This window comes from Mustela erminea, chromosome 16 (genome assembly GCF_009829155.1).
Source record: "Mustela erminea isolate mMusErm1 chromosome 16, mMusErm1.Pri, whole genome shotgun sequence".
Lineage (NCBI taxonomy): Eukaryota > Metazoa > Chordata > Mammalia > Carnivora > Mustelidae > Mustela > Mustela erminea.
In genome coordinates, this window is record NC_045629.1 from 58,952,712 (window position 1) to 58,977,383 (window position 24,672).

Consider the following 24,672-nt stretch of genomic DNA (forward strand, 5'->3'; position numbering starts at 1 on the left):
GAACACAAATATAAGACGTTTGCTCAAGCACTTTGCTAAACTATAATCTCAGGTAGGATAATATTCCCCTCAAGAAGTAAGAGTTTGTCCAGAAACAGGATTTAGTTATTTTCATTTGTCATGGACACCTGTAGGAGATTCAGGTATAAAAATGGTGAAACTAGTAGTGTCTGAGTTGACTAGTTTTATGGCAGATTATTTGGTTGGTTTACCAAACATGGTAATTAATTTAAGACTGTAGAAATGTGCTCAAAGCCATGATGAAATCAATGTATCTTTTTTTTTTAAGTGATCTCCATGCCAAGCATGGAGCCCAGTGCGGGGCTTGAACTCAGGACCTTGAACCCAAGACCTGAGTTGGGATCAAGAGTTGGATGCTTAGCTGACTGAGCTACCCAGGTGCCCCATCAATGTATCATTTTTATGAATTTTTGGAGCAAGTTTAATATCGTTTGACTATGATTCATTAATCATAAGAATATATACAAATGTTAGTACTTAATGCTATGAATCTAAAAGCTTTTTTATTTTTCAATTTGTTGATAAACAAAGAAAGTTATTTTGAGTGTTCCTCTGGGAAGTTTTAAATGCTAAATACAACATCATATGCTTTAATTGTATTCATTTTCAGAGTCCTCTAATTGCTTCTATATTTTACATTTGTTTTTTCATATTTAACCAACTGTAGTTTGTAGGACAGAGAAAGTAACTAATACATACATACTAATAATGCATTACTAGTATCTAGTAATTACAAAATTACTGAGAATAATCATCCTTTAATTAATATTACCTATGCAGTGAGGTGATGAACCACTCCAAGTGCCATCTGCTTGACATATTCTGGTGCTTGATCCCACTAATATGAAAGGAGAATTGCAGCTAAATGAAACCTCTGACTGGTATATAAAGCTTTTGCCTTCTCTTTTCCCTTGGGCAGGTATACCAGGGTCACCACAAAACTTTGCTGGAAATGAAAAGAAAGATATTTATAGCACGGATTTAGGATTCATCAAAGTAACAGTTTAGAAAAGTGATGAAAATAACTGGACTATTGAACTAAAGTGACATGTTATTCACATTAACGTATCCCAAAGAAACTTTTTTAGCTTTTGTCAATTAGTAAATACTGAATGTACGACTCAGCATAATATCTGAAAAAAGTCCAATTGAGGTGTTTTCCATCTAGTAGACCACCTTAATAACTACAGAATTTTTTGTATTTTTGTTGTTGTTTTGTATTGACCAGAATCAAACCACACATTTGTACAAACTGAGTGTGAAGTTGGGGTACTTCTGAAAAGGCATGTGATTCACAGAAAGCTCTGTCAGAAAGTCAGCCCATAATGATCTGGGGTGTACTCTCCAGAATGCTCTTTTTATATGTATATAACAGATATACTTATTTGTTCTGTTGTAATCTGTTGAACACTCAAGCTCATACCCCAGTGTTTTGCTGTCTTCCTCTCTGTAATATGGTGAGGGATTTTCTAGTTTTATTTTTTTTAAGATTTAAGAAGCCCAATAGAGTCCAATCTATACCAAACCGAGGAATCTCAATGTTCCAAAACTGTTGAAGATACCATCTTGACAGAATTTGTAAACAAATTGGATACATTATTTCATTCAACATATATTTCCTAACAACTAAAAGAACCTATTCTAAGAAGTTTTAGGCACTTAAATTTATTGGTAAACTAACTAAGGTCCCTGCCCTTGTGGAATTTATGTGAGGGAAACAAACAAGAATAAATAAATATAATAAGTAGAAAAATAACATGTGGGAAGGTAGTGAGTCCCATGTGGAGAAATAGTATGGGAAGAAGGAGATATGGACTGTGTATGTTGGGTGTGATAAATGGTGAGAGCTGGGGTGGGTTTCAAACAAGGTGGCAAGGGCGTCCATCACTGATGAAAGATCTGGAGGAAGCAAAGCATTTAGCCATGCTGATAGCCCAAGGAAGATCATTTAGGTAAGGGAATAGCACTGCCAAAGCCCTATGCTGAAACATGTCCAACATGTTGGGGGAAAAATAAGGCTAGTGAAGCTGGAGTAGAATGAGCATGCAGAAGTATAAGGGATGAGATCAGATGGTTCCAAATCTAGTAGATAACCGAGACAAAGTTATCATATGTTTTCAATTTGTTTGTTGTAGTAAAAATACATAACATATTTTTTATCATTTTAACCAATTTAAAGCATACTCAATTTTTATAAATTTGCAGATTCGGCACCTGAAAGGTTATGCCCCTTATAAGGCAAAGAAACAGTAACATCCCAACAGGAATAAACTAGGAATGTTCCAGGCAAACAGGAATGGATAAATACCTTAATAACAGAATACCTCAGTCTTAAGCTCAAGGTACAAAGAGAGACTCTTCCTGAAATTCAAGACTCTAGAAGAGACCTGAATTTTCAAACCTCTTTTTAGGAAGTTTTTGTTTTCTTTTTAAAGGAATTAAAGTTAAAAGTAATTATGAAATAACTATTCAATGAAATAAACAGGGGAAAATTTCAGAGAAAAGTAACACAGGTAAAATAAACATCTGTTTAGTGTGTTTTGTTTTAATTTTCATTATTTCCTAAATATTGTAAATTTCTCTGCTATTAGTAATATAACATCATTTCTAGCGATATAACATCAAACCTTAGAGGCCATGGTCTTCATCTCACTAATCTTTGTGTCTCTAGCACATTTTGAATTCCATGGCTGTTTTCTCAGTGAACATTATCAATGGGCATTTCAGCTTAGTAATCATTTCTACTGTAAAATTATTTAGCAACCAACTTCTGAAGTGTTTCTCTCACTTACTTCTGCTGAGTCATTCCTCTCAGATTCTAATCTTTATTCAACAAAGAAAAGAAAGGAGAGAGATGCAATCACATAAGCTCTTCTCTTGCCCCCTGCCTGCCCCTCACTTCCTCATCATTCCATTGGTTTCTATCTGTAGATTTTCATGTACTAAACCAAACAACCTATTAGTTTAGAGGCTTAAGATACAGGGTTTATTTTCAAAAGGCTTCAGTTCACAATGACATAAACTTTAGGATAAAAGGACATACTTTGAACAAAATGAAAGAGAAAGGACTTTCCCTTCTATAAAGTCCCTAAAATGAATGAATTTGGCTATAAATGGATAAGAACATTAACTCTTTAGTTTACCTTGAATTGGAATTCATACTCTTTCATTTTGTGGCAGTGCAAACTGTAGGCCATATAACAATGTAGGGGGTCCCCTAAATGATGACAGGGTCACACAGTGACTCTACAATTTGATTCCTCTCTCTGAGCCAAAGTGTCATTACCAATTAAAATGTCATGAGTAAACACACTTACTACGAGTTCCATTATATGTAACATAAATCATATATGTGAAATGATTGGACAGAGTGAGCCCAATTACATTTGGATAGTTATAATATAACATCAATAGTATATTATTATTATGTGCATTTTAATAGAACCAAAAGATAAAATACCATAGCAAGATATTTCTTGATTGAGATTTTCCCAGTTGTATCAAACAAACTTTATCATGAACTCTTCTCTGTAAATCTCCTTGTCCCTATCTATTCTGAGGTAGCCATGGAATATCTACTCTTATTTAGAGCACATTGGTCTTTTCTAAGACGATCCTCAGCATAAAACACAGTTTTAAGGGACAATTTCTATGACCTAGTAGCATCTGATAAAATCAGGAGAAAAGAAGACAAAGGGCACAGAAGCCCATATGCAATTTGGTCTCCACTGTGAATGAGAAGCCTGGAGGGTTCCACGTCATTTCATCAGTTATATCTGCCTAACTTCAAGGCCATGGGGACAGGTGGGGAGCTCCTTTACCCCATGCAGGGAAGGGAGGGCAGGCGAGGAACAAGATCACATTAGACACCTCAGCATGAAGGCTGCCCGTATCGTGTGCTACAATAATTTGTGTAAAACACAAAGCTGACCTTTATTTTGTTTGCAGTCTTCCAAATTAATTTCCAAGTGACACTTGCTGGAACATATATTGTAAAGTGACTCCTGTAAGAAAATATTAATCCCTCTTCTCCATGCTTACCCTAATCATTTTAGGTATAATCACAAGCATTATCATGACAAATAGTATCATAAGAACTTGATTTGAAGGACCATGTCAAGTAACATGGATTTATTGTGGAAAGAAATTTGGGAGTAAATTGGAGCACTCAGTTGAGACATACTGGACAAAATAAGAATAACTTCTCCAGTAGTAGAATGAATATTAATGTCTTTAATTTGAGAAATAATTTTTTAAGAAGGTTGCAAGCAAAACAGTTTAGTTTAATATTTAGAATCAGATCAAAAAGAACATAACAGTAAGATTACAGGGAAAGTACACTGATAAATATGATTTCCTACTGAATTTTAATTATGCCTCAGAATGCGCTTTAACAATCTCATACTTGTTTTAGCAAAATCTGAAAATTTTGAGTAACAGCTATAATCTCAGTCTAGTTTCAAGAGAGTGGACATGGGAAAATGCAATTTTAAGTATAGAAATTATACTTACGTAAGCACTGTGGTACTTCCCCACTCCAGGTACCGTTCCCTACACAGGTCAGAACAGCAGGAAAGGATAGTTCATAGCCTGGAGAACAGATGTAGCTAATACTAAAGCCCCAGTCAAAATTTGTTCCTTCCAACCTTCCATTAGAAATCTGGGGAGGAGTTGGGCAGGTAACAGCTGCAATTACATTAAAAGTGATTAGACACAGCTGCTGAAATATCCCGGGTGTAAAAAAAAAAGAAAAGAAAAAAATCATCAGAAGAAGCATATGTGCTAATTTAACCTTTCAGAGGACAATATGGTGTGACATGTTTTATTCTCCTGGTAGTAGTCCTGAAACATCCCTGGAATTAATCCCTCTAGGATGTGACTATTTCTTGGCAACATAATGGCTACTGGTTGTCAGAGATACTCTTAGAAAATAACAAGCTGCCTGACATCTAAGGAAAGCAAATAGAGGGTGACCTTCCATCTAGTATACTGTAACTGATAAATTATTGGTTTTATATAAAATTATTTTTCCAATGACCTTTAGACAGCCTGAACATCAGGGCTGTTTGGCTATATATAGTGTCAACAAGGAATTTGTAAGTAATTCTGTGACATTGGAAAAAACTTACATCAGGCATCTCTTTAAAATATCCAAATTGGTTCTATCAACCATTTAAATTCTATCAACAAATTAAATTTATTTTAGAGTTTTTAAATAAATTATTAAATGTTTAAACATTTATTTTAAAATTTGCTTTATAAGCTGGCTTCAAGGAAAGATGGGTAGGATAACATGACAGAGATGAAGAGAAAAAGAGGGGCACACATTGCAAAATCTAAAAATGAGGAATGTCTATTTGTATGACCACCAACATATATGAATAATTCTTGGAGTTACATTATCATTAACAGAATCAATTAATGATGTATGAAATAACTTCTAAATATAAGACGTGTGTTCATATACTTGCATATATTAACTATATATATACAGTGATCTGATTTAGAAACAGTGTAATCAGAAGAAGAAGACACACATTGAAACTATTCTTTTTGTTAAACTGTCAATTCACAGATGTTTAGAAAGACATCTGAATGAGAAATCTCAGTATTATTATAAAACAATAGAAATAGCCTGATATTACATCTACAGTATTCCATAAATAATCAGAAAAATTGGCAAAAAACTCATATCTCCAGTGAAAAAATAAATAGCATAAAGTAACAAATTTATGCCTCTATGGACAACAAGATTTATTTCGGATTGCACTAAGAAACATGTTGTTTATGAAGAGTTAATTTTACAATTTAGTATGACTATCTCAAGTTACAGAAAGTTTTTTTTCCCATCTTTGAGTTGTTTGACCCAAGTGGATCATCAAGTTAAAATTCTAATTCATTAAGCTTATATTCTCTTTTAAATAGTCACTAATCAATATAAATGATGAAGGTGAGTACATACCAGAGCACATGATCTTTTTGTTGTTTTGGATGCACTAAAAATCATTGTCATTACCCATAATAAGATATAATATTTTTCTTGAAATAGTTTAAATTCTTTATTTTCTATATGGTTTTAAAATAAAAACTACAGCAGTCGTTTTCAGTATCAGAAAAAAATGAAATAATATAAAAATGCTCCTTAAGCTTACTTTACATTTTTCACATTAAAAAGTAAATATACAGCAGTTATCACTGATAATATTGAAGAAATTATCATACCTCTACAAGTTGGCATTACTCCACTCCATGTGCCATTAGTTGTACAAGTTCTAATTCTGGAACCATTCAATTCCATTGTATAGCCTGGCTGGCACATGTAAGAGACATTTTGTCCAACCACATAATCATCTCCATATCTCAGTCCATTGGCTGGTATACCTGGGTCTCCACAACTGATTACTATCAGTATTGGATTAGAAGAGCAGATGGTTAATGTACCATTTAATGGAGAGAAGTAGTAAGCATATGGCATACTTAATATATAAGTAGGGAAAATTAGTTATCATGCTCATTTTTAATCATAAAACATAAGCATATTTAAGCCACACACTGGGAATTCCTGATTATGATCAGGTATGCTTATTACAGATTCTATGCATATGGTTCAGAAACTGTCATTTAGACTCTGAAGAGGCTAGGTTAATAAACTATTGTACTGTAAGGCACTCTGATGCAGTAACCCCTTTTAATATGCATTAGGGGATCATGGAGAAGTCATCCTATAGAGTCAAGATTTCTAATATAACATTTGAAATCTATGTATTCATATATATGGCAACTGAAATCTCTAACTGATCAGGCTTGGGAGACTGAGAGCATATTTTCTTCACAGTGTTACTCAGCTGGATATTATAATAGTTTGGGTTTTTGTTTTTTGTTTTTTGTTTTGAGAGAGTATGGGTAAATCACAAGTGGGGGGAAGAGAGAGAATCTTAAGCAGGCTCCACACCCAGTACAGAGCCTGACTCAGGGCTGGATCTCACCATTCTGAGACCATGCCATGAGCCAAAATCAAGAGTCAGATGCCTAACCAAATGTACCTCCCTGGTGCCCCCATAATAGTTTTTTTTTTTTAAGATTTTATTTATTTACTTGATAGAGATACAAGTAGGCAGAGAGGCAGGCAGGGGTTGGGGTGGGGAACATGCTCCCCCACTGAGCAGAAAGCCCGATGCAGGGCTCGATCCTAGAGCCCTGAGATCATGACTGGAGCTGAAGGCAGAGGATTAACCCACTGAGCCACCCAGGCGTCCCCCACCCCATGATAGTTTTTAATTAAAACAATGCTAGGTTCAAAAAGAATACTTCCTATTGAATAAATGAAAGAATGAATAAGCTATAAAATGTGAATCTATTACACACAGGGCAGGATACATGATTTGTGGCAATGAAAATGCCAAGCTAGGGACAGAGAAATCAATTTACCATTTTCGCCAACTCATTGCCAGCTCAAGTGAAAGAATGACCTCCAAGAAATTGCAACCTCCACTCTGGGAGGCATTTGCTTTCTGGATCGGGGATCAGTGAGAGGCCTACATAAAGTTCTTACTAAATATGCCTTGCTGTTGCCAGCCCAAGACAGGGACACCTGCTGCCCTGTTCTGCTCTAAGACTCTGTAAATATCCCCAACTTCTACCCATTTCATGCTTGCATCCAGGCCCTCACAAAGGGGTGGAAGAAAATTGCAATGTGAGCCTCCCATTGTTGATGACACCATGGACTGGTTGGGCAGAGAGCATCAATGACCGCAGAGTAGGAGTGAGAATGGGGAGGTCAGGCAAGGCCAGGGATACCACATGGTAGAGGGTGAATGGCCTGTAACCCATTCTAAGAAGACAGGGAGGCAGAGAGGCTGACTGCGCATAAACAGAGTCTCCAAGCCCTCAGCACATGCTCCATTGTCTCAGTAGATTTCACTTACAAAATACAAATTTAAAGCTGAAAGGCGCCCCTGGGTGGCTCAGCGGGTTAAAGCCTCTACCTTCGGCTCAGGTCGTGATCCCGGGGTCCTGGGATCAAGCCCCATATAGGGCTCTCTGCTCTGCGGGGAGCCTGCTTCCTCCTCTCTCTCTCTGCCTGCCTCTCTGCCTACTTGTGATCTCTGTCTGTCAAGTAAATAAATAAAATCTTAAAAAAAAAAAAAAAGAACTTTAAGACAGCAATCACAGAGCATTAAACCCCAGCAACGGACCCTTTGGAGCACAAGGTTCTCCTAATTATTTTAGCCCATAAAGCTAGCTCTGTTACATATACAATATTATCATTTATGATGCCACACCAGAAGTTTCAGGAAGACTTGAGACAGCAGAGAAAACATAAATAATTTTAAATATGATATTTAATAATAAGGTAAAACAAAGATTATATATAAATCACAAAAGTGTTTGCTGTTTTGCAAATTTGCTGTGTGAGTTGCATGATTTAAGCTTGCTTTGGACAAGGAATTGTCTAAAAGTTTTCCATCAACTAAGAGAAAAAAGGAAAATTCAGAAGGTTACACTATTTTTTTTTTCTGGAGATTTAAAAAAAATATATATATGGGATTACTTGCCTTTCAGTATCTTTTTTTTTTTTGCCTTTTAAATCTTTTTGTTCATAAGAGGGTAAATAATTTCATGAAGTGAATCTGGGCTATATGCTTTCATTTTTACTTGTAATTAATTATTTAGCAAGGATTGCCTGATCATCTCATGGGTGCCAGCAGGATGGGTGATCAGACTAGAGATGTATTTTGGAGATCTAGGGTCAAAGACTAAAAGTAGATTAAGGGATGGAAGACCTTAATAGAACTTCAATTACATTGTATTTATTAATTTACCATTAAAAATTATGAATGTCAAGATTTCTTTCATATTATTCTAATCCACTAAGCCTAAGAAGTTTTAAGACAGTGAATAATGACATTTAAATTAAAGAACAAGGTTCAGGGCACTTCACCTGATAATCTCAGAGCCCTGGAGACAGTTTGCTAAAATCACACTCATTGAGTGTTTCTGTCTGACTCCTAATAAGAATTTTGCATATAGGACAGTTTTTTCTTCTTTCAATTACTGCAGAGGAAACAACTTTTTAAATTGTACAACCAAGTTGAATAAGAAATCAAATCCTGCTTATTTACCAGGAATGTCACTTCGAAATTTCAGTTTTGAAATTCTGTTTCAAAATTTACAACTATTTCAAAGTGAGTATTAAGACTTTGATTTTTTTTTTCATTTTGCCTTCTGTCTTTTTCTATTTTTAACCTATATTCCAATTAAGAAAATGGAAATGAAGGCGCACACCTACACACTGTTGTTTTCTAGGTAATGGTTTGCAGATGGAAACAGAAGCCTGGCAAGAAAGAACAGCTAACCTGATCCTAAGGCACAGTGAGCTGAGATGCAGCCACTGTTAAGAGGCCAGAGGGTCTATTTTCCAAAGAGGCACCAAAAGAGAGTTTGCATATTGTGGGAGCATCGTGAATGAAATGCCTGACAACCACAGCTTCCCAAGGATTTGTTTGGTGTCTTCCTTGTGAAGCAAAGGCCAGTCAAAGAGGCAGTTTCCAATAGCAACAGTCTTTGTAAACAGTACCTGTTCTTCCCGTCAATTCATTTACCATCAGTTTGTTTTTAGCAACAAAAAAGAGGCTTTTGGTCTTTTCGGACAAAACCTTAGAAGAGGGGCTCTTTAGGGTTTTACCTTAAAATTCAGAGACATCAGGGCATGACAACGGAATGCTATGTTTCATTGCAAGAAAAATCTTTTCAAAGGTCACCAAAACCCCTAAGCACACAGGCACATACATGTGCACACACACACCAATAAACCCCAGAAAGACAATTGTTTTGTCTCTTTTCTACACTGTTATATTTTCAGAGCCTCATCTAGTGCATCACTCACTATAAAAGTTTAAGTAAATATTTGTTTAAAGAATAAATATGTGAATGATATGTAAGGAATAATGAGCTCAAATTCTCAAAAAAATATACATTGTTTTAAAGGTTTGAATTTGTTTTTCTGGGAGTTTTTTCTTATTAGCTTTTATCATGCAATTGATGCCCATGTGGCATCATTTATGATAAATCTAAGTAGATAATCTCTATGCTAAAAATAAAACATAATTGTTGTAATTCTAGTCTATGCCACTTCAAAACCACTTTCTCTTTTAACTTAAGTGAGGATTATAAATATGCATTTTTAAATAAAATAGGGTCACATTGCCCACACTTTTATTCCCTTACTTGGATATACATGCAATATAGTTTATGTAACTAAACTCTGGATGTTTGAGTTAACCTCATTTTTTTTTTCCTATTAGAGACATGCAGTAATGGAAATTCTCACCCAGACATAATCACACATTTGCTTTTCCAGGTTTTAGGTTCATAAAATAATTCTACTATAGCAGAGCAAAGAACCAGAAAGGTGATCATTTCTCTGATAATGCTTCTGGTTTTATATAATCTCCCAATTCAAACACTGGTTTCCTTTTTAGATCTCGGCAGTAGATTTTCTCAACCTCAACCTTGGCACTACTGACATTTGGTACTAACTAATTTTCGAATGGAGGGGGCTGCTTTATGCATTGAGAATGTTTAGCATTGACCTCTACTTGCTAGATACTGATAGCAGGCTTCATTCACCCACACTGTGACAGCCAAAAATATCTCCAGACATTGTCAACTATCCCCTGGGAAGCAAAATCACCCCTGTCTGAGAACCACTGCACTGTGAGATAGCTCTCTCTCCATAAGGAGATTTAGATGACTTTTTTTTTAGCTTCACTTTACCCAGTTTCACGCTGGGATATCTTCTCCAGCTTTCTCCTGTGCGAGAGTAGCTCCGTCTCCCTTAACCATTCTTTACAAAAGAGAAAGAAAGAAAAGTCTTGGAGAATTCTGTTTGGTAACAAAGATCCAGTAAGGATTTTGTTCCTGGTTATTGGAACAAAAGCCTCAGATTCATTTATCACTGGATCTGACTGAGTATGCTGTCCTTGGCCCAAATGCCAAGACCTGTCAGATAAAGGGCATTAATCATTTTGGAAGGAATCCTAGTGGGTTAAAAAAAAAAAAAAATTCCAAGAAACAAATGAATGTATTTCTTTTTCACCCTGAAAGCCAATCCTTACTGCCCTTGACAAGCCCTGTCCTGGTGCAGACTGTATCTTCTTCCTTAAATACTACACGTACTACGTGTCTTGGGTATCAAAGGTGGCTCTGGCTGTTAAGACATCAAAAGGTAAGAATCCTTTACTACATTTTTTAAATGACTTTTAACGTGTGCTTAGTTTTAGATATTTTCTCTCATTCTAAAGATCACAGAAAAGAACTTCACTAAATTGTACAATCAGAGTACTTTTATGAACTTGGTATTACGGCAAATATCTTCCTTCCAGCTTGGTTTAGTTTCATGGATCTTTCTCAACATAATTCCTCTGCCAAAGTTGACCTTGATCGTATGATATATTCTTTTACCTACCCAAGACAAAACTAGTTTATTTAGGGGAAGCTTCCCACTCCAGAACTGGCAGTGGGCTCATAAAGGACTTGTCTGGAGAAGAGGGAAAGAGTTCTTGTTTGCGAGGCATCTTTTAGAGAAAAATTAATTAAATATGTTATTCTCAGTTCATTTATAATCTTAACCTGGCTGAATATTAGCAGGTAGAATTTATGTGAGGGAAAATTTACCCTTTTACTAACATCTTTACTCTGGCTAGGTACGGACTGAGGAGGATGGGGGCATTACTATTATTATTAAATTATGTTTATTCCAAAAAATTTTTCCAAAAATCATTAAAATGAACAAGTCAAATTTACCCATGGGATTGATTGAACTGTTCTTTTTTTTTTTTTTTTTTTTTTAAGAACAGAAAAAGAATGTGTGTGTGTGTGTGTGTGTGTGTGTGTGTGTGTTTCTACTGGACAATCAAGAAAATGTGTGTGTTTCTATTGGCCAATCAAGCAAATGAATGTACATTTGCAAAATCACCCTGGTGGAAAATGCTCAAAAGGGTGAAACTGCTTGGAATACCGATGCTATTTTACCACCCTATGAAATATTAGAGACCAGAGATCTTACTTACTGGACTCATTATTCTCAGATCCTAGGAAACTACCCAAAGATAATAGAGTTTATGTAAATTTTTTTTATTAACTGAATCCATAAGTAGTATGATTACCTTATATAGCCACATTTCTATATTTTCAGATAAAAAATAGACTGCTATAAGCTAAAAAATAAAATTACATTCTAAAAATTAGATGACCATTCTGATTTTCACTATGCAGTTTCCTAGAGATAACAAGCCCAGGAGAAAAACAGAGTGACCAAAATTTTATCTTAAAAAAGATAGAAAAAAATCCAAATTTAATTTAATTAAATTTAATAAATTTATTAAATAACAATAAATTTATATAAAATTTATATAAAAATAAATAATAAATAAATTTAATGAATTTAATTTAATCCAGAATTTAATTCTTTTTGTTTTACTTTCACCACAACATTGTAAGTGGATAATTCATTCACCTATATTTTAAGGGCTTTATTAATTTCCTCAAGTGTCCCTCTTAATTCATATTCAAATCATCCTATATCGAAACATGGATCATATCATCTGTCTTGGTGATCTTATCTCTTTCAGCTGATATTATTCCAATTCTAGCAGCTCCACTTTGTCATTGATTACGTATATGATTCAACTGTAGCTTGATTCATTCCCTTTGACTCATCACATCAAAATATTTCATCTCTTGCAAGATTTAAAAATTTATTATTAACATATATTTGCACTTTATGTTTGGACATTCATCTTGAGACAAATAAAATTATTGACAAGATATATAGAAAAATTCTAATTTTAAGCAGAAAGGAATGTTGAACAAAAATAAATCTTACAAGTGGCCAGCTCATTAAGGATGATATAACTCTGTAAAACTCAAATTGGTAAATGCAGAGAAATTGAAAAAATTTAGAGAAGCGTAGGCTATAAATTAATGAAACAATTTCATATGCATTATAGGTAATGTCCTACATTGCCATGTCAAATATGCTTGACCATTCTAGGGAAGATAGAAAATAAAGCAAGAAAACAAAGAGAAGGAAAAATACAAAAAGAAAGAATGAGATGAACTTGAGTCAAATAAACATGATTAAGTCTTAGATCCTATGTATACTGTGTTACCCTGAAGAAGACATTTGTGCTTCCTCTATAAGATACAATTTCTTCAAATGCGAAACAGAAAGGCTAATGGTATTCATTTCATAAATCTGTTATTAGAAATAAATGAGAGAATTTGTGTAAATTACCTAGCACAAATCCTAAGGACCAATAAACACTGAGTGACAGATACTATTTTTTATGAGTAAAAATAATAACAATTTGATTGGAAAGCAAAAAAAGGAAAGTTTTGTTTTGTTAAGGTGGGTTTGCCAAAAAACTGCTGCTAAGGCTTTGGTTTGGAAATTTAGTTCAAGCATTTTAAATTTTCTTTATACGTAATTTAATTCATTTCAAATTCTTATATAGGTCCTTATGTTTAGAAGCTAAAAAAATAGTACCTACAAAAGGCAATTATGTTAATTAAAAATTTATTATAAATATTTATTATTTGAACTTAACCTTTCTGGTATATATAGGAAATAATTAAATTGAATGGAAAATTCCATCCATGTATGAGTAGAAATAACTGTTCAGCAAGTCAATTAAATAATTTGGTATCTCAGTTTCCTGATCTACATGTACAAGTCTATGATACAATCTCTTCCAGATCTAAAATTACATGGTTCTTTCAATATGTGTTTAAATTGACTTCCCCTGCAAGTTAATGAGAAGAAATCTGAGACAATGGTTCTGATTCAGTTTGATAACCACATATAAGCATTATCAATATCTTAGATTCTTAAATTATAGAAGTTTAGCATCTTAAGTAAACGACTTAGGTATTTATCCTTGACTTAATTAATTTGTTATTCTTTGTGGGGGGAAAAAGAAGCTGTGTTATTCGATTGATTTCCTTTACTCTGAATATATTCATTATCTCAGTCTATTTGATAATTATATATTAAATGCATACTATCTTCCAGAATCTATGTGTTCTATTATCTACAAAATTACAAGCCCTTTCTATAAACATTTTAAAATGGAATGAAATTATAAGTCATGTATAGTCATAGTTAAAATAAAACTCAAATGAGATATTTCAGTGAGCCAACATTTCAGTCCTGTGCTCCACCTTAGAAAGTCACTGGGATAAACAGATCTGGTCACTATTGTTTTAAGACATTTACAGCTTAAAGCAATGAATTTTGGAACACTGAAAAAAAATTAAATTAAATTAAATTTTTTTTCAAAAAGATGTTTATGGTTTAACAGTATAAGTCATTGCCATTCAGAAAAAAAAGAAAGAAAAAAAGTTATACAGCATGGAGAGAGCACTTTTAGCTAAAAGGGATATGAGGAAGACGTGTCTTGAGAAGACTTAACCAAAATACGTCATTTGAGCTGATGATTAAGAGATAGCAGTTACAGTTCTAAAGGCTCAAATGGGATAGTGTAGTATGGAAAGTAAAGCATATCTGCTAATTGTTAGATTTTTAAGCATCACCAAACAAATGAGACATTTGCAAAGTAAGCAAAAGGATTTCTTTCCTTCAAAGTGGAGAAATCAGGGAGAATTTATTCTCCACCTGAAACAACTAGAAAAGAAAAAAAGAAAGAAAGAAAGAGAAAGAGAGAGAGAGAGAGAGAAGGAAGGAAGGAAGGAAAGAAAAGAAAGACCGACCAGGTTTTATCAGGCAGCAATGCACAGAACACAGTGATCCTTGAGAGACAAAAGCAAATGAGTCCTCCAACTGCCCCATCTTACTGCCTTAAAAGAATTTCCAGGCTTTGGCACAGGGAGAAAAAACCCATGCAGAGCCCAGCTGACTCCCTGAGTTGAAGAGATGGATATGAGAGTCAGGAGACAACAAAACGGATAGAATTTGAAACAGAGTACCAGAGAAAACATGCACAGAAAAAAAGGAGAGATCTAGGAGAGATCTAGGGAGAGAGCTCCTTGAGTATTCATCAAAACACTGCTCAGTCTGTGAGGATCTGCCCAGGAAATTCAATGTAACATTATCTGAGGCTGACACAGGGCCAGGAATATTACTTTTTACTGACTCCACTCAACACCTGGTAAGTGTTTTGCTTTTATAGATATGGCTAATATGTTCTATTCAATGCTTATTTCAATAGTCTCCTAGCTATCATCTGCCTTCACCTTTGAAAAGATCAATACCCATGAGGCACCTCAACAGCCAGGTCATTGCACCCAATCTTTATTGGCAAGAGAGTAACTACGGGTGACTTTCTCCAGGTACACAGATATGACATGACATGACATGACTTTGATAGCATCTTCCTCTGGGGTGATTCATTTGAGCCAGTCGTTCAGGAAATACAAATACAAAAGAGCCAAATTATTAAAAGGAATGATCCATACTCAGTATAAGGTTTATCTTTTCAGTTGAATTTCTGGGAACTATCAGGTCAGGCAAGGGCTGCTCCACTACTGACACTGTTAATAACTACTGACCTTCGCTACACTGTAACGTTTAAAAAAAAAAAAAAAGAGGCCCGATACCTTTCTGCGTCTTGGAAGCAACATGTTCCTGATTTACAAATTTTAAAAACCAAGTCAGTTATTGATGTGAGTTAGATTGACAAAATGAAATTTTGTTTTCCTTGTATATTTAATTTCTATTAAGGTGATAATTCATCTCTGTTCTTTAAAAAAAACTGTTATATTACATTTAACAGCACTGATTTGCTGTGATTCTGCTTTCCTCTGCCAATTGCAGTACTTTGGTAAGTCAGCAGATTCTTAAGGTCATTAATGTGACTTCTAACTGTAACACAACTACCATTTTTTAATTGGAAAGACAATACCAATATTCACCACGATTTTATTGATTTACAAAACACACACATACACATTTATGCACTCAAATATTTTTCACAGAACTAGTGATTATTTAAAATAATGAGAGGAAACTTACTTGTACAGTTAGGCAAAGTTCCAGACCATGTTCCATTGGCTGTGCACTGTCTAACAGAAGGTCCAGAAAGGATGTATCCCTCCATACAGGAATAAATAACTGAACTGGAAAACGTGGTGCCATCAATCCGAAAGACTTTTCCATTGGCTGTGGTTCCTGGGTTACCACACTGTACAGCTATAAAACAAAATGGGTCAGAGTATATATTAAAATGGTTTTAGAATTCCTCTCACAAAAAAATAGTGACTTAAATGATTGTTTCAAACTATCCAGAGGAGCTAGAAAATCTTCTATGATAAGCATTGGCTTATCTTTTATACAGAGTTGAAATTCAAGATGAATTTATATTGATTCTATTAGATTAATTACTGGGGTGTAAGACTTTTGTTAGTAGCTTTGGTAAAAAATTTACAAAGTGAAGTAATTATTTGAGTATTGCTCTTGGGTACTATAAAATCTTCCCAAGAAGGATTTAAGTCTGCCTAAAAAGCAGCTCATGTAAAATTAGAGTGGACGTAACAACAAGATGCAACAGAGATTTATTCTAATTACACTTCTAGGAGGATGGATATAAAATAGATAATTTAAGCATTATAAACATCCATGTATATTTTTATTTATGTAATTATATAACTGATTTGCATTAAAACTTTATTATCTCTATTTCTGGGCCAAAGTGTACAAAAAACAAACTGAATAAAAACAAAGTAACTAAATTCTAGGAATATTTTGAACTAAGTTTGCAACTTATCCTGAACAAGAGTTACAAACACAAATGCCTTATATGATTAATTATTCTTTATTATGTTTAGCTATTTGCTATTAATACCATAAGTGAATTTTTTAAATACCTTAAAAGCAAATCTGTGTCAAATGTAATACTAAATTCTGCTATAATATAAAAAGGTATTTTAGTACTTTATAGAATTTACAATTTTCTCTATGAATAAGGTATGTAATTACAGTTTCAGAAGTACTATCTATATCACTCTCTGCATCTTATTTAATTTTGCCATTCTTTTGCCATTCCTTTGTATTTCTGTGTGTATGTGTATTTGGGAAATATACACATTTCTTACATATACAACAAAGTCAAGACCCAGGTAAAAAGTTACTCTCCAGCCTTCAGGAGAACATATTATATACTAAACATTTTTATCTGCTGTCAAGAGTAATTACTCTCTTCTATATTCATAAGTGCCTGCCTAAAATAACAATCTGATCATACTTATTTGTTATGTACCATGATCCTTGACACAACACAAGAAGGATTTGAAAAACATGAATAATATACTTATAATATACTCTAGCCATATATACAACTGTGTACATTAGTCCAATTTTTTAAAAGCTTTTATTTAAATTCCAGTTAGCATAAAGTATAATATCAATTTCAGATGTAGGGTTTAGTGATTCAACACTTCCATACAATACCCTGAGCTCATGACAAGTGTTTTCCTTAATCCCTATCACCTGTTCAACCCATCCCCCCACCAACCTCCCCTCTGGTAACCATGAGTTTTTTTCTCAATAGTTGAGACTTTTTCTGGCTGTCCCCCTTTCTCTTTCCCCTATCATCATTTGTTTTGTTTCTTAAATTCCAAATATAAGTAATATCATATCATATATTTTTAAAGGTTTTATTTATTTGACAGACAGAGATCAGAAGTAGGCAGAGAGGCAGGCAGAGAGAGAGAGAGAGGGGGAAGCAGGCTCCCTGCTGAGCAGAGAGCCCGATGTGGGGCTTGATCCCAGGACCCTGGGATCATGACCCGAGCCGAAGGCAGAGGCTTTAACCTACTGAGCCACCCAGGTGCCCCTCGTATCATATTTTTAAGATAAATTTCTGGAAATGGAATGCCTGGATAATTTTTAATTTCAAAAATATGTTTAATATTTCCCAGATCTGCAACATCAGGCACCATCATTTTTTAAAAATATATTTTATTTACTTATTTGTCAGAGAGAGAGAGAGTGCACAAGCAGGGCAAGTGGCAGGCAGGGGGAGAGGGAGAAGCAGGCTTCCACTGAGCAAGGAGCCCAATGCAAGACTTGATCCCAAGACTGTGGGATCATGACCTGAGCCGAAGGCAGACACTTAACTGACTGAGCCATCCGGGCATCCCCATCGTTTTAAAAATCCTTGTCATTTGTCCAAATTGTATATTCTTTAAGTTTGTATTTTTCTATTTATTAAATAGCAAATTTATTTGATATTTTTATTTTCACATGTCTTTTATTCATCACATCCATATAATCTATGAAAGCTTTTATATTTTACTGTAAGTTACTAACATAATATAATATTACCAAACATTTGGAATACAAAAAATAAAAATACTACAAATTCCTCCACTCTGTTGTAGTATCATTTTTATGTATTGCCTTTTACACATGGTCTCAAATAAATACCATTTGCCTTGATTTTACTAGAGTGCATAATTCTGAATCTTAATTTTTAACTGTTTTACATGATATACATTTTCTCATGGCCTTTAATCTAATACTTATTGTTGATACATGTATCATGTGAATATATAACTGTTTATGTAATATTTTTCCTATTGCTCTCAAATTCTTTCCAGTTGTTTTTAGTCATAATCAATAAGAAACATAAAATTGCATCATTGCAGTTGTGTTTTCTTTAATACTTTTATTTTCTTTAGGAAAAAAATCCTCAAAAATTAATAAATCAAAGTTCTCTATATTCTATGAGTAAGTGTGAATTTTTGTCAAATTACCCTAAAATATAACAATAAAAAACCTCTAGAAATGTTTTAAAGTTCTAGTTTTGCACCACATACACCAGAATTTCATTTTAAAACAGGTGAAAATGATGCCTTGATGTTCAATTATAATTTTCTGATTACTAATTACGTAGAATTTTTTTCTATGGGTTGGAATTGTTATTTTGGCTCTTCTGTATTTTCTGTTCATTTCCTCTGTCCATTCATCTATTAGAATCTCTTTCCTAAATGATTTGCATGAGTTCCATCCATAAGAAAAATGATAATTCTGTTATATTTGCTATAACTTCTGGTTCTTTTTTATCCATAATGTATATACAACAAGACAAAGTCAATACCACACATTTCATCTAAAAAATATTTTGCAGTTCAGCTGAACAAAGGAATGCCTTAGATATCTATGCCATGTACAATAAATTTATAGAGATTTTTTCCTTTGGAAAATAAGTTTGAGAAATAGTCTTACTTTTTTTTTCTTTTTTTTCCCTCGGCAACATTGTTTCTCAACTAGTTTCCCTATAATAGCAACTAAGCTGCAAGTGTCTCTTAATTAAGATTAAATTTGGTGAAGTTAAAAAAGATAATTGTCTCTCTTAGAATATGGGCACTAATTTGAAACATCATAAAAAGATTCTGAAATATAATCAATCAAGAAACAGTCAGGAGGGTTCTATTGCTAATTATTTCCTATTTATAAAACCAATACATTTGGTATAACATCAAGTAAATTTCATAAATACTTTTGCAAGTTTAGTATTTGCACTAAAGTCATCTCAAAAAGAACAATTTAAATTTAAGGATAATTTTTCAGCAACACTTCATTTTCTAGTCAATCTGGTAAAGATTTAATTATGTTACCTCCGAGCTAGTCAGAATGATGAACAATTGTACTCGAACACTAAAAATGTTAAGGATTTTAGCTACTAGTAACTGTCTTCTATAAATAAAAATCCCATATATATTTAGGCATCTTTCTATATTTTTCCTGAAAACTGAAATGATCTTGAGGCAATGTTAAGAATGATTATTTTTCCCCATATAATGTCTATTATGTACAGCACTATGATAAAGGTGGACTAATAAACCTTTTTAGCAAATATTTTTAACTTTTCGAATTGAGATGTTTGTCATGATATGAAGTGTTTGTGCATATATAGCTCATGAGAGATAATTTTTATAATGATTACCTATCATAGTTCTTTTATAAGATGATGCCTTTATTCTAAGGTTGGGTACAGGATGAATGGGGCAGGAGTTATTTCAACTGTAGTAACCAACTGAAATTGCATACACATTAAATTGCAACATTTTCCATATACTTAGTTTCTGCTTAGATTACCTTTGCATTCTGGTTGTCTTCCAGTCCAACTGCCATTGGCTAAACATGTTCTTTCTTCTGAGCCATGAAGGATATAACCACTATCACAAGCAAAACGTACAGAACTTTTGGTTCTGAAATCACTTTCCTGTCTAGAACCATGCCCAGGAGTACCTGGATCCCCACATGTACCAGTAGCATCACCTGAAATTCAGAACAGTTTAAGTCAATTTATTTCATTAAACATTTCCTATGTTCATGATTTAGTCCAACAGTCTTATAGGCTTTTGTTTTTGTGCATGCTATATTTTAATATGACAAACTGGGTGAAATCATAATTCACATTTCCCATCTGACTCTAGGCATTAAAAAAAGCCTAAATGAAAAAGAAAATTGTTGCAGAGTATGGCGTTTTTTTCTCTATTGAAACAGGTTAAGGTCATTTCATTAGTATTTCTGAAACCTGGTTAACAAGTTAATGGAAAATTTATAACTGATAGTACTAGGAACTCAAATGACAACAGGTTTATAAAAACTAAAATTAAAAACTAGACTTGGTAATTTGCACATTGAATTTCCTAATTGCTGAAAATCCTTTTTTGTTAAATCACAACTGTAGTGTGCTGGAAAATGTAGGTGTTATAATATAGTATTACCAGTAACCCAAAACTTCACCCTCTGATTTTCTGTACCAATGTCCAAATGACCAAAGATAAATGAATTGTATCTTTTCCAATATGAAAATATATAAATAAGTTATAAGTAAAGATGGAAAAGTCTGGCTTAAATTCCTAATAAGGATTTATTCCTTGTTCATGACTAGGTGTTCATCTTTTGATTTTAGTATTAAGGATTTATTCAGTCCCTTTATCATATCTTAAATAATTATCATCATAGTTGCCCCAGTATTAGTACAGGTTGAGAGGAGAGGAAAAAGAGAGAGACAAAGTTGAAAACATATACATTAAAAATGCTGCCTGTACAGATGCCTTGTTTGATATGCCCGGTGTATTTGAAATCCTTCCTTGTAACTCCTCATTTTCATGTGATCTAATATTACTCATACAAAACTTTAAGATCACAAAACTTTAAGATCACTACTTCACTTTTAAATATCTATGTGCATTTTTTTTTTTTTTTTGCAATTCAGTAACAGTTTCCTAAGAAGTTGGGATGTATGCATCTAAGTTTATGTTTTTATGTATAATTGGTTATCTGGGTTAACTATGAGTTACTCAAAGATAAGAGTTTTAATTCTCATTAATATCAGTTTTATAGTAACATTAGAAGTAATAGTTTTGGTTTTTTTTTCAAATCTCTAAGTTAAATTTGAAGTCCCAAGTAGTCAGTACACAGGGATTAACCACTAGTTACAATGAGATTGTAGTTACAAGGAGATTTTGAAATAAGTAACCATTTCAAAACTTTTACTCCTAAAGGGAAAACAACGTACAACAACTTTTAGTAAGTCATCGACATGATTTCCACAGAAATAAAATAATATAAAAATAATGGGCAATATATAAATAAAAACAGGTAGAAAAATAAGCACCAACTTCTAGTTGATGGGTAAAAACAAATATAAGTAGTATCAAATAGGGAAACTACACCGATCTAAAACTTATTTGATATTTTTTAAGAAAAGCAGTAGCTTAAACAGCTGAAAAGAAGAGTTATCAAATACTCCACAAATTATTAATTTTAAATAAGCTCAATATTCATTTATTATAATGATAACTCTATTGGGGTTATAGAAACTCAGGAGTGATAGATAAATATCTTTCATAAAACTTGACTCAATTTAATTTATAAAAACATTTAGGGCTTTTTTAAAAGTATTCTATTAATTAATTGATTGTGTAGAAAGTTTAATAGAACTGAACTCTAACCGAAAATCTTGAAATAAGGTTTTGTATCTACTAAAACAGAACAGTTCATTTTAATGGACAAAAGCACAATATACACAGTAGCATCCTAAAATCAGTTAATTATTTACATTAGCTACAACACAGCTCAAAACATATACCTGTAATTTATCATCTACAAGATGAGTATTAATTTGTGCTCTGAATTTATATTGCCTTAAGAAGTGTTCCAACAAATGTATAAACTATGTTATAGCCTCTCTCATGAGATTCTTTAAAAAATGTATTTATCTCTTTTTATTATTTTGTGTATATATTCCTAGTAATAATAACACTAAGAGTGTATCCTCCAACACACATTGTCCAATTTTCTAAGAGTTACCTGAACAATGAGGTTGTGATCCACTCCAATGGCCATTTAATTGGCAAGTCCTTGATGACTGGCCTAGAAGGGTGCGCTTTCCTGTGCAGGAATAGTGAACAGTGGACCCAAAGGTATACTTCTCACCAGACAGGACTGCATTAGGAGGAACGCCAGGGTGTCCACAGTCAATCACTACAATACATAATTATTGAATATAAAATTTTTTTATATCTCCTATCGAACAACCTGCACCATGTTCTATAAAATAAATAAGTAAACTATCTGCTCAAATATACCTAGCCTCCAGAAGTCAAAAATCCATGTGAAAGCTGGCTTTTAAAAAATAAAATGGAAGTTACAGTTACATAAACAATCCTGTTAACCCTCTCACCAGTGTTTAGCGGGAACACTGTAAGCAAGCATAAATGAGTGAGTATAAGTCTGTTACATGTGGGGGTGGTGAGTGTGTGTTTATATACATATGTGCATGGGTTTAAAGTATGCATGTGCCTGGACAAGGATGTGCAAGTTAGAGAGAGGAGTAACGTGGACAATCTAAATAAGGACCTACAATGCTTATAAGATTCAAAATGAGCCCATACAGAAATTAAAAGGGAAGAATTTTGAAGGTAAAGGAAAAGGAATGAAGATGGATATGTGACACACAATCTAATAATGCAGTCTAGAATAATTCCTTTCCCAACCCATAAAGAATAAATCATGCTGTACAAAGAAAATATTCAGTGGCTTGTTACCTAAAACACTACAAAATATAGCAGAATCAGATATCACTACATGTCAAATTTTCTTTATAACCTAGAGGTAGCTTGGTAACTGTGTACTGTCTTTTAGTTATAACTTGGAAAAATATTGAGTGCAATATGACTCCAGAATTTTAAATGGCACATAAAGGGATATAAACTTAATAAAGCCCTTGAGTACTTTGCACACTACCAGAGATGCTATGGGACATAAAGGCAAAAAGTATAAGAGCTAAGAAAACCTGAAGAAGTTCATGTTTATGTGTCTTAAGAAAGATTTTTAACTTGAATGCTATAGCCACATGAAGTCAAGTAAGTGAAACAGTCAACTATGAGACCAGACTGTCTACAAAAAGAAGTGAAATACATTTTAAACAAAATGATCTTTAAGCAAAAGATCAACAATTGAATTATTTGCTACAGAAGCTGAAATTTAATGAACAGGGCATGAAGTTTTGTTTCTTCATTAGTGCATGAATGATGTCACAATATTTAAAAAATATATAAACATAAAGTATCTTTAACTAAAAAATATCATGAAATGATTTTATAATTTAGAAACTTAGTAAAACCCAAAATTACTTGCACAATGATTTCTTGACACACTACTCCTTCAGTCTATGAAGTTATTCTTTCTTGTCATGATTCATCACCTTTTTGAGACATAGCTATAGTTGAGATTAAATAACTAACTGAATATTTCAAATTCATGTTCAGTTCTCTATGTTCTCACATAATTATTTCCTTGCTATACATGTTAATTTTATGCATATCTGCTATAATTTATCTTATTTATATTCTACAATTCCAACACAGCATATGACATAATGCACTCAAATGTTCACTGACTTGAAAGATGATGTTTATCAACATTTACTGCATTTATATGTCTATGTGTCTGTAATATGATAAATGTTTAAATCAGTAAGATTTAAGTCACACATTTGTCTAAATCCTTAAATATTCTAAAGCCCTGGTAGATGTTTACATTAAGACTAATATTGCCTTAAATGAAATTTAAAATATTAGTACAAAAGAAAATTAAAATGTAACTGCCTCTTCTGGGATGGTAATATCATAGAATATAACAGATGTTGCTTTTCATAGTCTATCTGCTTTATCAAAGCTCAAATTCAAAGAATTACATTAATATTAATAAAAAACAGCATTCAGGCATTAAATTGACAGAATGTAGGGGGCTATAGTTTCAAAAAGTGAAATAATAAAATCAAAAATTAAATTAAAGTAATAATTATAAATAAGATCCTTCCAATATATACATCTAGATAATTTATAAGACAATAAATATCCGTGTGGCTTCCATGGCATTTTGTCAAGGAAGAATTCACATTATCTACTTACTGATACATTCTGGTAAAGGTTTATCCCACTGTCCATTTGGTTGACATATTAAAACTGAAGATCCAAATAAAAAATATCCTGGATTACAGTCATAGAATACCACAGTGCCATAGGTGAAATTTCCATGTTCTATTTTACTTTCTCTTTTGGAATTGGCTGGAATTCCAGGGTCAGAGCAGTTCACCACTAAACAAATGACAA

At 33.3% G+C, this 24,672-nt stretch overlaps 1 protein-coding gene across 5 annotated transcripts in view; it reads right to left on the reverse strand.

Annotated features, from left to right (window-relative positions):
- The window catches only part of CSMD3 (CUB and Sushi multiple domains 3), a 1,246,643-nt gene that overhangs the window by 34,632 nt on the left and 1,187,339 nt on the right, over positions 1 to 24,672 (reverse strand). For all 5 annotated transcript variants that reach the window (XM_032316321.1, XM_032316320.1, XM_032316319.1 and 2 more), the window contains 7 exons: positions 24,472 to 24,657; positions 22,367 to 22,540; positions 20,141 to 20,323; positions 16,055 to 16,231; positions 6,244 to 6,423; positions 4,534 to 4,707; positions 794 to 967 (listed from right to left, as the gene is read on the reverse strand). In XM_032316321.1, coding sequence (XP_032172212.1) covers positions 794 to 967; positions 4,534 to 4,707; positions 6,244 to 6,423; positions 16,055 to 16,231; positions 20,141 to 20,323; positions 22,367 to 22,540; positions 24,472 to 24,657 — 1,248 coding nt within the window. The remainder of the gene's footprint in view (positions 1 to 793; positions 968 to 4,533; positions 4,708 to 6,243; positions 6,424 to 16,054; positions 16,232 to 20,140; positions 20,324 to 22,366; positions 22,541 to 24,471; positions 24,658 to 24,672) is intronic.